Source organism: Rhynchophorus ferrugineus, unplaced genomic scaffold (assembly GCF_030347505.1).
Source record: "Rhynchophorus ferrugineus isolate W39M unplaced genomic scaffold, kcgeb_rfMv2 rfM10, whole genome shotgun sequence".
In the NCBI taxonomy this organism is placed as follows: Eukaryota; Metazoa; Arthropoda; class Insecta; order Coleoptera; family Curculionidae; genus Rhynchophorus; species Rhynchophorus ferrugineus.
The window spans coordinates 24653486-24666565 of NW_027472589.1; the positions used below are offsets into that span (position 1 = coordinate 24653486).

Below are 13080 nucleotides of genomic sequence, written 5' to 3' on the forward strand. Positions count from 1 at the left end.
CTGTTTAATTTATTCAGTAAAAATCTAATACAAAAAGAGAAACCTTTAATATTTTCAACGACAAAATTGAACAGACCTCAAAAAATAAATAGGAATCACTAATATATAAACCTAAAAACTAATCAAACCTAGACTTTCAACACAACAAAAAACGTTTTAAAATTAAATATTTACGCATTAATAGTTGTAACAACTACATAATAATCAGTTTCAAGTCGGTACCGGGCCCTCAAACAATACAAATATAATAATATAATTTTATGTCATAAACACAAAATTAAAAAGGATCAAAACAAATCCAATTTAGTATAATTATTTGGGCACGGATATAAGTATTAAGCCAATACGGCATGAAATCGTTATTTTGAGAAATATAGAAGAATTTCGTAAAATATTTAACAGTAATAAATCCAATTACTCCTTTATGGCTCCCTTAAACATCCCTTAAACAAATAAATAACCCTTGAAGTATTTTTATGATCATTTGTGTACCGATTATTTGTAAAACATATTAAACAAACACGCCTCCTTATTTAATAAAACCTTCATTTAAAATTTTGTATAAAAGAAACGGTTGCTTGCAGCTAGGGTATCAGTTGCCAGAGAGTTTAGTGAAAGATCAGGTTGCAGTGCCTTGTGAGTGTTTAAAATGAGTCCCACATGCAAAGGTAAGAGAAGTAAAATTAATATATATTGTTTTACTTTATTAGTAATCAATTTTTAATTAAAAATAGAAAAATAGCATAATTTAATGAATAAGTTAATTATGGAAATTTAATTCTAAAAATAATTCAAGTCAAAACAGTAACTTTAATTTCTCTTTCAGCTGAATCAATGCAAGGAAGCAGTAGCAAGAGTGCGAAAGCTTTAGATATCTTTACGACAATCTGTATAGAAAATAAATTGTTATGTAGAGTTATAGGTTAGTATACAAATTTAAGTATTATTGAAACAGTAAAGAATGATCTATATATATATTATAGGAAAAGGTGGAAAAACTATCGAGGAAATTCAGAAAAGTTCCGGAGCCAAAGTAATTATCTCTCAAGCAACCGATGGAAATAAGACCTTTGCCCAAATATTTGGACCCACCGAAGGAATAAGAATGGCCTATCGTTCTATTAATAAGCTTGCAAGGGATCCATCTATAAATAAACCAGTCACCATCATTTCTCCATTCAAGGCTAAGAAAAAACGACAAAATGGTACGAGAAGGACTGTGGCAAAGCATAAGTTACAAAATACTTGATTGAAATAAAACTGTTAGTTTTACGTTAAATAAATGTTTTTTAAATAATATTCAAATATTTTAATTCAAATGCCCCTAAAAGAGTTGTACAAATCTATTCCATGCTGCTAATTGTAGCAATTTTAAACGAACGTGTCTTAAAATAATAAGGTTCTATACCTTATAAATAACTAAATATTTTTTATATGTACAAGATAAGTTTTTTGAAGCCCAATATTCAAACTAATCAGAATCGATTAAAATATAATTCTTGCATCGAGCAAAACTTCGGATAATTTGAGAGATTCCGTTTCGGAGAGAATTTATTTCCAAATATTCAGTTAAGTCATAATAAACTTATTCGTATTTATTTGATTTATGTTGAAACATAAAGCTGCAGATGTAAACACTGCAGTAACAAAGATGTTAATTTTAAGTTATTTAATCTCTAATAAACTTATATCACTTTACTTGATAATTAAAACTTTACTTAAAAATTCAGTTAAGTCATTATAAACTTATTCGTATTTATTTGATTTATTTGAAACATAAAGCTGCAGATGTAAACACTTAGACACACACACAGTCACGTTATCGGGCATTTGCTGAATTTCTGTATATCTCTGGATCAAAATACCAGTCAAGGTGATGAGCAATATCGAATTAAATGAAAGTGTTTCTTAGATCGGCTAGTTACCGGAAAACTGATTAAATATATTTGGATTTATCTGTAGGTATGTGGATGAACTGAACAAGTCAATGCGCCATATATTTATTATTGGTCGAATTTCTCCTGAACTCGACATTGCTTCAGTGACTGTAGTTATTTTAGTATGTCAGTCATTAGTTGTAACTATTGATTTCGTCAGCATATCCACATTTTTCATACGGCATTTCCTAAGTCCATCGTATATCATCTATTCAACAACTTCGTAGCTCTTCTTGTTGTACAATTGTTTTTCCTCTCATGGTATGCAAACGAAATGGACATGTTGAGGGACAACTAGAATATTTAGTAAATGACTTCCCAAATAAAAGTTTTAGATGATTTAGTTAATTAAGTATTTGAATATCATGTAATTTCTGGATAGTCATTACACAAGTATGATGAATTACTACCATAGAGATGAAAACTTAATGTTAGAAGATCTGTATGGAGTCGAAGATAGAGAGATAAATTTTTGGATCAATATGTAAGGTGGTAAGGTCGCGTAAAGCATATGGTTCGATCCAGAGAGTGAGATATAAATGTCGTTCTTCCACTATTTACATGCTAATGATGGATATTTTTATGCAAAAAACATTTAAGAGGAGATATAATGGCGTCCAGTAGGTGATTTTGACGAGCGGGATGTCTGATGGTAGGTGTGTATTCGCGTTCCTCATAAACCATGGGGCACTGAGTAACGCGCAGGCATTCTTGGATTGGAATACCTGGAGTAATGCAAGTTGTCTCTCGGAGACAAGGCAGGCTGGACGGACGGATCATTTTACAGAGAGTAGCTTTCTGGGGAATTGGTAGTTTGCTTTTTCTTCAGAGGAAAGGAAATAGCACGCTGTACTCGCCACTGCCTTTGCAAATAGTTTGCTGAATTTGGGCTGACCATTGGAATCTAAGATCGAATCGAAGACCGAAGTATGATACCTTGTGGAGCCAGGGAACCTCTTCTTGGTGTAGAACAAAATAAACTTTTAACCGAGTTTCGCTCGGGTTAATATGCAGTCGCTGGGATTTACATCACACTATCGCCTGGCTGAGTTGAACCTGGGACCTGTCGCAGATGGCGTCGGGACTGTAATCGACGGTGAAGAAAGCTGTGTGTGATTGCTTGGGAAGTGGGAAATGAGCTATGGGAAGGTTGAACAGGGCTGGGACATGTGGAATCGAGTGTGAAGCTCCTGTAGAGATTTGTTTCCGAAAAGAGTAGGATACTATACATTTCTGGACCGACATGGCATTAGTTGATGTTAAAATGTCAGGCAATCTTCATGATATAATTGACATCAAAGAATGATAAGATATGAGACTAAATAAAAGCTAAATTATTGACAACTCACATCACCTGTTATTGTAAATTTAAACGGAATACATTTAAAGTAAGTATAGAAGCGTAGAAGTTTTGGTAGTTGCAAGTAGCAATATAGGAGAAGAATATGTGTGCAATGCTGAAGTAACAAGCTGCAAAATACAGGAGTGTTTCCCTCTCAAACATAGTGCATGAGGAAGAAAGGAAATTTTACAAACAATACTAAAAGCTCGCATCTTTGAATCCTTCCTCTGTAAGGCACTGAGGCATGGTGCCTGTTATTGTGACAGTTATTTAAAAAAGATTATGGTCAACATTGACGAAATTTGTAGAAGCAGACAGTGTTCCCGGAAATATGGATAGGAATCACAGTATCCATGAAACGGAATACGATTCATTCATACTTGTAATGCAGGGTCTATTGGTGTGCGAATCTCTTTACGTTAGCGAGTGGTACAACTTTGAACCAGAGGCCAATAAAATTATTAATATTATGATGATACGATTTTTGAGTCCACTAAACAACATGTTCGGTATATAAAAAAATAATTGAAGAAATTTATTTGTCTCGCTAAATCCCGAGAATGGCTGAACCGATTGGGCTATTTTTGGTTTTTAAATTTTTGTACAGATCCTGGGAAGGTTTGTATGATGAGAAAATATAGAATAATTGCAAGGAAAATAGTAAAAACAACATTTTTTTCCCATCAATATGGTCCGTCACAATGGTCCGAAAGATTGTTGTAGGTTGTCAAATATATATAGCTTTATTTTCAAAAATGTTGAATATTCTTTAAAATTACGGGCCACTAGTAACAAAAACTTGTTTAATACTTTACCACGAAATAAATTTTATGCAAATGTTTATTTTATTTATTTAAAATTCAATTTTATGACAACGAATCCGACAAAGACATCACAAAGAGGCATCGAAAGTACGCTTGTTACTGTTAATGATATTTACATTCGAAATATAATTAAACAGTTGGTTAATCGAACGCTGTCATTCATGAGCTGATACCATTGCTGTAAACCTGAACTTAAACACGCAATTTTGATTGGGGTCATGGGATGACAAAGGCTTGTTGAGTTCTTTCTCTTTCAAATTGTCTTTATTGAGTACTCATATGTTTGAAGCAGAGTAGGAACTGGCGAACTGTTTGGATCTAGAATTTTTGTTGTATTTTCTTGATGCTTTTCTTCATTTACAGTCCTATTGTAATAGACAGAAACGAGTAAAAATAGGAATAAAGAACCGTCAACATAGTTTGTAGGTTCTCGTCAAACAATAGGTGTAACAAAATATATCGAACGCTTCTTATCTACTGGCCTATAAATTAAAATCGGTACGATGTATTCTATTTTTCAGGCAATTTAGGGATTGTATCTCGAAAGAATGCTGTAACTTTTCAGTCTATCCGATCGATCTATTTTTTTTCTACCTTTTGATCAAGTCTGGAGAAAATAGGCATTGGTGAGATTGGGGTAGTACTTTCCATTTTGATACTTCCAAAGATGTTTTCGTATTCCGACGGTTTTTCGCGCAATACTTGGCAAAAATGTATAAATTATAGTCGATAGCGATTCTTGTTGATTGTTTCATTAAGTTTCAGTAGCACATATTATATATTGTTTAAAATGTTAAACTTTTGTATATTGTTTTGTTTAAATATAAATGTTATTTTAGACCAGAGTTGAGAGACCAGTAGTCTAATCTATATTTTAACTGCAAAGCATTGTAGATTAGCAAATGTGATACATTTATATTCTTGATTATTAATTAAACATTATATTGATTTCAGACAATGAAATACGCATACTCGTACGTAACAATGATTGTATCCTTTACTGACAATTAATGAAATAGGAAACATGTGACGGACATGTCGTTATGATTGTTTATCGCTTAACATAGAATAATGGTATTAAAAATAAAGTCGTGCAAGCAAATTGATTATTATATCTATTCAGTCCACAAAAATCCTCCATAAAAATAATGCTTATCCCAATAATATATAGTATAATTTTGAAGTGTATAAAAATACACTAACAGACCTCAACAATATTAAACACGAATCCAATAACTTACTATATAACCATCAGGCTTACTATTTAACCAACTTCAAAAAAGGAGGAGGTTTTATGTTCAGCTGTGTAAGTTTTTTTTTATGTATGTTCGCCGGTTTCCTCGTCAATTGAGGGCCGATTATCAAAAGTCTTTATTTATTCGAAAGAGTGCACTTCGGAGGTGGTCCCATTGGAACCAAACCAGGATCAGTTGGAGGAAAGGGGGAAAATCTAAGGAAATGCTCACATTTTAAAGGCGGGTACAATGTTTCCACATATTTTTTATCTATAATAATCAGATATTTAAGTATAATATTATTGCTGAGTGACCGATAATCGGAAGTCGTTCGAAACTATAGCATAGAGACATAATTGCATATTTATAAGAGACACATTGCATATATTTAACAAAATAATTGAATAGACTTCAAAAAATAAATAGGAACTCACTAAAATATAAAAACTAATCAAACTTAGACTTTTAACACAACAAAAAACCTTTTAAAATAAAATATTTACGTAATAATCATTGTTAATAACTAAATGAAAATCCGTTTGAAGTCGGTACCGAGCCCTCAAACAATACACAAAAAATAATATAATTTTATGTCATAAACACAAAATAATTTTTAATTTTAAAGTAAATCTTATTTAATATAACTATTTGGCCACGGATATAAGTATTAAGCCAATACCATTATAGATAACAATTACATTTTATGACCCCGTAAACATATCTAAATAAATAAATAACTGTTAAAGTACTTTTATGGTCATTTATGCACCGGTTAATAGTAAACAATATCAGGCAAGCCTCCTTATTAAACTTATACGTATTTATGTGATTTATGGTGAAACATAAAGCTGCTGCTGTAAACTTTTGAGTGACAAAGATGTTTATTTTCAGAATTTAATCTCTAATAGACTTATATTGCTAGTTGAATTATGGTAAAATATATTTTTACCATAAATTATTTCAAATTATTTTTTATACACCCACTATAAAGTACGAAAAAGGTGTACAAAATATTCCAATTATTTTTATCAACTAAATTACTTTTTGGAGGCAGTTAACAAAAATTGATATAAAAACAATGTTACATGAAAATTGTTAAAATAAATTGTAAACATATTTACAGTTATAAAACTGATTAGTATTTTTTGTTTTTAGGTTGGCTTGTAAGCGTTATCGAATGCACTTACACTCTAATAACTATCACTCTGTTTTTAATTGTGATGATCTTTGTTCTACCGCAAATTACTGACACTGACTTTTACAGCTAGATTTATGAATATTTCTTATTTTAACATAATTGGGCATGATTTACTGAGCTTAAGATTACAGCAGACGCTCGTTAATAAGGATACGCTTATAGATCTCAACACTATTGAACACAATCCAACAACTTAGAATATAACGATTAGGCTTATTATTTAACCGACTTTATGTTCGGCTGTAAATATATATATTAATGTATGTTGGCTGATTTCGCCATCAATTCTGGGCCGATATTCAAAATTCTTCCAACCAAATCGGGATCTGTTAGGGGAAAATCGAAGGAGAAGCTCAAATTTTAAATGCGCGTATAATGTTTTCACATATTTAATATCTATAATAATCAGAAATTTGTGTACAATGTTATTGTTGAGCAGATGTGACGAGGAATAGGAAATCGTGCAGTGCAGAAGTCATTCAGTTTCCATATTAAGCACGAAATATAGCATATATAACATCGTAGAAATATTGTACTTTACTGTTACTATGCTGTAGTGGTTAAAGAATATAGTAGATATATTATATATATAGTTAAAGATATAAGTATTAAGCCAATACGACATGAAATCGTTATTTTGAGAAATATAAAAGAATTTCATAAAATATTAAACAGTAATAAATCCAATTACTCCTTTATGGCTTCCTTAAACATCCCTTAAAACAAATAAATAACCCTTGAAGTACATTTATGATCATTTGTACAATGATTATTTGTAAAATATATCAAACAAACACGCCTCCTTATTTAATAAAACCTTCATTAAAAATTTTGTATAAAAGAAACGGTTGGTTGCAGCAAGGGTATCAGTTGCCAGAGAGTTTAGTGAAAGATCAATTTGGAGATACTTGTGAGTGTCTAAAATGAGTCCCACATGCAAAGGTAAGAGAAGTAAAATTAATATATATTGTTTTACTTATTTATTAGTAATCAATTTTTAATTAAAAATAGAGAAATAGCATAATTTAATGAATAAGTTAATAATGGAAATTTAATTCTAAAAATAATTCAAGTCAAAACAGTAACTTTAATTTCTTTTTCAGCTGTGTCGATGCAAGGAAGCAGTAGCAATAGTACGAAAGCTTTAGATATCTTTACGACAATCTGTATAGAAAATAAATTGTTATGTAGAGTTATAGGTTAGTATACAAATTTAAGTATTATTGAAACAGTAAATAATGATTTATATATATGTTATAGGAAAAGGTGGAAAAACTATCGAGGAAATTCAGAAAAATTCCGGAGCCAAAGTAATTATCTCTCAAGCAACCGATGGAAATAAGACCTTTGCCCAAATATTTGGACCCACCGAAGGAATAAGAATGGCCTATCGTTCTATTAATAAGCTTGCAAGGGATCCATCTATAAATAAACCAGTCACCATCATTTCTCCATTCAAGGCTAAGAAAAAACGACAAAATGGTACGAGAAGGACTGTGGCAAACCATAAGTTACAAAATACTTGATTGAAATAAAACTGTTAGTTTTACGTTAAATAAATGTTTTCTAAATAATATTCAAATATTTTAATACAAATTCCCCTAAAAGAGTTGTACAAATCTGTTCCACGCTGTTAATTGCAGCAATTTTAAAAGAACCTGTCTTAAAATAATAAAGCTCTATACCTTATAAATAACTAAATATTTTATATATGCCCCAGATAAGATCTTCGAAACCCAAGATTTTAGAATTCTTGATATACAACTAATCAGAATCGATTAAAATATCATTCCTGAATAGAGCAAAAGTTCGGATAATTTGAGAGATGCCGTTTTTGAGATAATTTATTTCCAAATATTCAGTTAAGTCATAATAAACTTATTCGTATTTATTTGATTTATGTTGAAACATAAAGCTGCAGCTGCAAACACTTCAGTAACAAAGATGTTTATTTTGAGTTATTTAATCTCTAATAAACTTATATCACTTCACTTGATTTACGACAAAATATATAACTGCTGTTAATAATATAAATTTATGTCATAAACCGAAAATTAAAAAGGATTAAAACAAATTTAATTTAATATAATTATTTGAGCACGGATATAAGTATTAAGCCAATACGACATGAAATCGTTATATTGAGAAATATAAAAGAATTTCATAAAATATTTAACAGTAATAAATCCAATTACTCCTTTATGGCTTCCTTAAACATCATTAAACATATAAATGACCCTTGAAGTATTTTTATGATCATTTGTGCACCGATTATTTGTAAAATATATCAAACAAACACGCCTCCTAATTTAACAAAACCTTCATAAAAAATTTTGTATAAAAGAAACAGTTGGTTGAAGCAAGGGTATCACTTGCCAGAGAGTTTAGTGAAAGATCAGGTTGCAGTGCCTTGTGAGTGTTTAAAATGGGTCCCACATGCAAAGGTAAGAGAAGTAAAATTAATATATATTGTTTTACTTATTTATTAGTAATCAATTTTTAATTAAAAATAGAGAAATAGTATAATTTAATGAATAAGTTAATTATGGAAATTTAATTCTAAAAATAATTCAAGTCAAAACAGTAACTTTAATTTCTCTTTCAGCTGTGTCAATGCAAGGAAGCAGTAGCAATAGTACGAAAGCCTTAGATATCTTTACGACAATCTGTATAGAAAATAAATTGTTATGTAGAGTTATAGGTTAGTATACAAATTTAAGTATTATTGAAACAGTAAAGAATGATCTATATATATTATAGGAAAAGGTGGAAAAACTATCGAGGAAATTCAGAAAAGTTCCGGAGCCAAAGTAATTATCTCTCAAGCAACCGATGGAAATAAGACCTTTGCCCAAATATTTGGACACACCGAAGGAATAAGAATGGCCTATCGTTCTATTAATAAGCTTGCAAGGGATCCATCTATAAATAAACCAGTCACCATCATTTCTCCATTCAAGGCTAAGAAAAAACGACAAAATGGTACGAGAAGGACTGTGGCAATCCATAAGTTACAAAATACTTGATTGAAAAAAAACTGTTAGTTTTACGTTAAATAAATGTTTTCTAAATAATATTCAAATAATTTAATAAACATTCCCCTAAAAGAGTTGTACAAATCTATTCCACGCTGTTAATTACAGCAATTTTAAACGAACGCGTCTTAAAATAATAAGGTTCTATACCTTATAAATAACTAAATATTTTTTATATGCACAAGATAAGTTTTTTGAAGCCCAATATTCAAACTAATCAGAATCGATTAAAATATAATTCTTGCATCGAGCAAAACTTCGGATAATTTGAGAGATTCCGTTTCGGAGATAATTTATTTCCAAATATTCAGTTAAGTCATAGTAAACTTATTCGTATTTATTTGATTTATGTTGAAACATAAAGCTGCAGATGCAAACACTTCAGTAACAAAGATGTTAATTTTAAGTTATTTAATCTCTAATAAACTTATATCACTTTACTTGATAATTAAAACTTTACTTAAAAATTCAGTTAAGTCATTATAAACTTATTCGTATTTATTTGATTTATTTGAAACATAAAGCTGCAGATGTAAACACTTAGACACACACACAGTCACGTTATCGGGCATTTGCTGAATTTCTGTATATCTCTGGATCAAAATACCAGTCAAGGTGATGAGCAATATCGAATTAAATGAAAGTGTTTCTTAGATCGGCTAGTTACCGGAAAACTGATTAAATATATTTGGATTTATCTGTAGGTATGTGGATGAACTGAACAAGTCAATGCGCCATATATTTATTATTGGTCGAATTTCTCCTGAACTCGACATTGCTTCAGTGACTGTAGTTATTTTAGTATGTCAGTCATTAGTTGTAACTATTGATTTCGTCAGCATATCCACATTTTTCATACGGCATTTCCTAAGTCCATCGTATATCATCTATTCAACAACTTCGTAGCTCTTCTTGTTGTACAATTGTTTTTCCTCTCATGGTATGCAAACGAAATGGACATGTTGAGGGACAACTAGAATATTTAGTAAATGACTTCCCAAATAAAAGTTTTAGATGATTTAGTTAATTAAGTATTTGAATATCATGTAATTTATGGACAGTCATTACACAAGTATGATGAATTACTACCATAGAGATGAAAACTTAATGTTAGAAGATCTGTATGGAGTCGAAGATAGAGAGATAAATTTTTGGATCAATATGTAAGGTGGTAAGGTCGCGTAAAGCATATGGTTCGATCCAGAGAGTGAGATATAAATGTCGTTCTTCCACTATTTACATGCTAATGATGGATATTTTTATGCAAAAAACATTTAAGAGGAGATATAATGGCGTCCAGTAGGTGATTTTGACGAGCGGGATGTCTGATGGTAGGTGTGTATTCGCGTTCCTCATAAACCATGGGGCACTGAGTAACGCGCAGGCATTCTTGGATTGGAATACCTGGAGTAATGCAAGTTGTCTCTCGGAGACAAGGCAGGCTGGACGGACGGATCATTTTACAGAGAGTAGCTTTCTGGGGAATTGGTAGTTTGCTTTTTCTTCAGAGGAAAGGAAATAGCACGCTGTACTCGCCACTGCCTTTGCAAATAGTTTGCTGAATTTGGGCTGACCATTGGAATCTAAGATCGAATCGAAGACCGAAGTATGATACCTTGTGGAGCCAGGGAACCTCTTCTTGGTGTAGAACAAAATAAACTTTTAACCGAGTTTCGCTCGGGTTAATATGCAGTCGCTGGGATTTACATCACACTATCGCCTGGCTGAGTTGAACCTGGGACCTGTCGCAGATGGCGTCGGGACTGTAATCGACGGTGAAGAAAGCTGTGTGTGATTGCTTGGGAAGTGGGAAATGAGCTATGGGAAGGTTGAACAGGGCTGGGACATGTGGAATCGAGTGTGAAGCTCCTGTAGAGATTTGTTTCCGAAAAGAGTAGGATACTATACATTTCTGGACCGACATGGCGTTAGTTGATGTTAAAATGTCAGGCAATCTTCATGATATAATTGACATCAAAGAATGATAAGATATGAGACTAAATAAAAGCTAAATTATTGACAACTCACATCACCTGTTATTGTAAATTTAAACGGAATACATTTAAAGTAAGTATAGAAGCGTAGAAGTTTTGGTAGTTGCAAGTAGCAATATAGGAGAAGAATATGTGTGCAATGCTGAAGTAACAAGCTGCAAAATACAGGAGTGTTTCCCTCTCAAACATAGTGCATGAGGAAGAAAGGAAATTTTACAAACAATACTAAAAGCTCGCATCTTTGAATCCTTCCTCTGTAAGGCACTGAGGCATGGTGCCTGTTATTGTGACAGTTATTTAAAAAAGATTATGGTCAACATTGACGAAATTTGTAGAAGCAGACAGTGTTCCCGGAAATATGGATAGGAATCACAGTATCCATGAAACGGAATACGATTCATTCATACTTGTAATGCAGGGTCTATTGGTGTGCGAATCTCTTTACGTTAGCGAGTGGTACAACTTTGAACCAGAGGCCAATAAAATTATTAATATTATGATGATACGATTTTTGAGTCCACTAAACAACATGTTCGGTATATAAAAAAATAATTGAAGAAATTTATTTGTCTCGCTAAATCCCGAGAATGGCTGAACCGATTGGGCTATTTTTGGTTTTTAAATTTTTGTACAGATCCTGGGAAGGTTTGTATGATGAGAAAATATAGAATAATTGCAAGGAAAATAGTAAAAACAACATTTTTTTCCCATCAATATGGTCCGTCACAATGGTCCGAAAGATTGTTGTAGGTTGTCAAATATATATAGCTTTATTTTCAAAAATGTTGAATATTCTTTAAAATTACGGGCCACTAGTAACAAAAACTTGTTTAATACCTTACCACGAAATAAATTTTACGCAAATGTTTATTTTATTTATTGAAAATTCAATTTTATGACAACGAATCCGACAAAGACATCACAAAGAGGCATCGAAAGTACGATTGTTACTGTTAATGATATTTACATTCGAAATATAATTAAACAGTTGGTTAATCGAACGCTGTCATTCATGAGCTGATACCATTGCTGTAAACCTGAACTTAAACACGCAATTTTGATTGGGGTCATGGGATGACAAAGGCTTGTTGAGTTCTTTCTCTTTCAAATTGTCTTTATTGAGTACTCATATGTTTGAAGCAGAGTAGGAACTGGCGAACTGTTTGGATCTAGAATTTTTGTTGTATTTTCTTGATGCTTTTCTTCATTTACAGTCCTATTGTAATAGACAGAAACGAGTAAAAATAGGAATAAAGAACCGTCAACATAGTTTGTAGGTTCTCGTCAAACAATAGGTGTAACAAAATATATCGAACGCTTCTTATCTACTGGCCTATAAATTAAAATCGGTACGATGTATTCTATTTTTCAGGCAATTTAGGGATTGTATCTCGAAAGAATGCTGTAACTTTTCAGTCTATCCGATCGATCTATTTTTTTTCTACCTTTTGATCAAGTCTGGAGAAAATAGGCATTGGTGAGATTGGGGTAGTACTTTCCATTTTGATACTTCCA

At 31.7% G+C, this 13080-nt stretch overlaps 3 protein-coding genes and 1 long non-coding RNA gene across 4 annotated transcripts in view; 3 read left to right on the top strand and 1 right to left on the bottom strand.

Annotated features, from left to right (window-relative positions):
* Positions 1-13080, bottom strand: part of LOC143204345 (uncharacterized) — a 31255-nt gene that overhangs the window by 11817 nt on the left and 6358 nt on the right. The window lies entirely within an intron of this gene.
* Positions 450-1299, top strand: LOC143204342 (uncharacterized). The gene is made up of 3 exons (XM_076416928.1): positions 450-668; positions 827-922; positions 984-1299. Exons 1-3 carry the CDS (start codon positions 650-652, stop codon positions 1247-1249), a joined length of 381 nt encoding a protein of 126 aa, XP_076273043.1. The 5' UTR covers positions 450-649; the 3' UTR covers positions 1250-1299.
* LOC143204196 (uncharacterized) lies at positions 7644-8112 on the top strand. Its single transcript, XM_076416682.1, has 2 exons — positions 7644-7735; positions 7797-8112. Exons 1-2 carry the CDS (start codon positions 7648-7650, stop codon positions 8060-8062), a joined length of 354 nt encoding a protein of 117 aa, XP_076272797.1. The 5' UTR covers positions 7644-7647; the 3' UTR covers positions 8063-8112.
* On the top strand, positions 8913-9567 carry LOC143203887 (uncharacterized). Its single transcript, XM_076416199.1, has 3 exons — positions 8913-8980; positions 9142-9237; positions 9297-9567. The coding sequence occupies exons 1-3, from the start codon at positions 8962-8964 to the stop codon at positions 9560-9562; spliced, it is 381 nt and encodes a 126-aa protein (XP_076272314.1). The 5' UTR covers positions 8913-8961; the 3' UTR covers positions 9563-9567.

Bases quoted from the DNA above. Each gene is read 5' to 3' on its own strand.
- LOC143204342 (XM_076416928.1), top strand. The intron at 923-983 runs GTTAGTATACAA...TATATATTATAG, and splicing joins ATTGTTATGTAGAGTTATAG to GAAAAGGTGGAAAAACTATC.
- LOC143204196 (XM_076416682.1), top strand. From the start codon at position 7,648: ATGCAAGGAAGCAGTAGCAATAGTACGAAAGCTTTAGATATCTTTACG. The intron at 7,736-7,796 runs GTTAGTATACAA...TATATGTTATAG, and splicing joins ATTGTTATGTAGAGTTATAG to GAAAAGGTGGAAAAACTATC.
- LOC143203887 (XM_076416199.1), top strand. The intron at 9,238-9,296 runs GTTAGTATACAA...TATATATTATAG, and splicing joins ATTGTTATGTAGAGTTATAG to GAAAAGGTGGAAAAACTATC.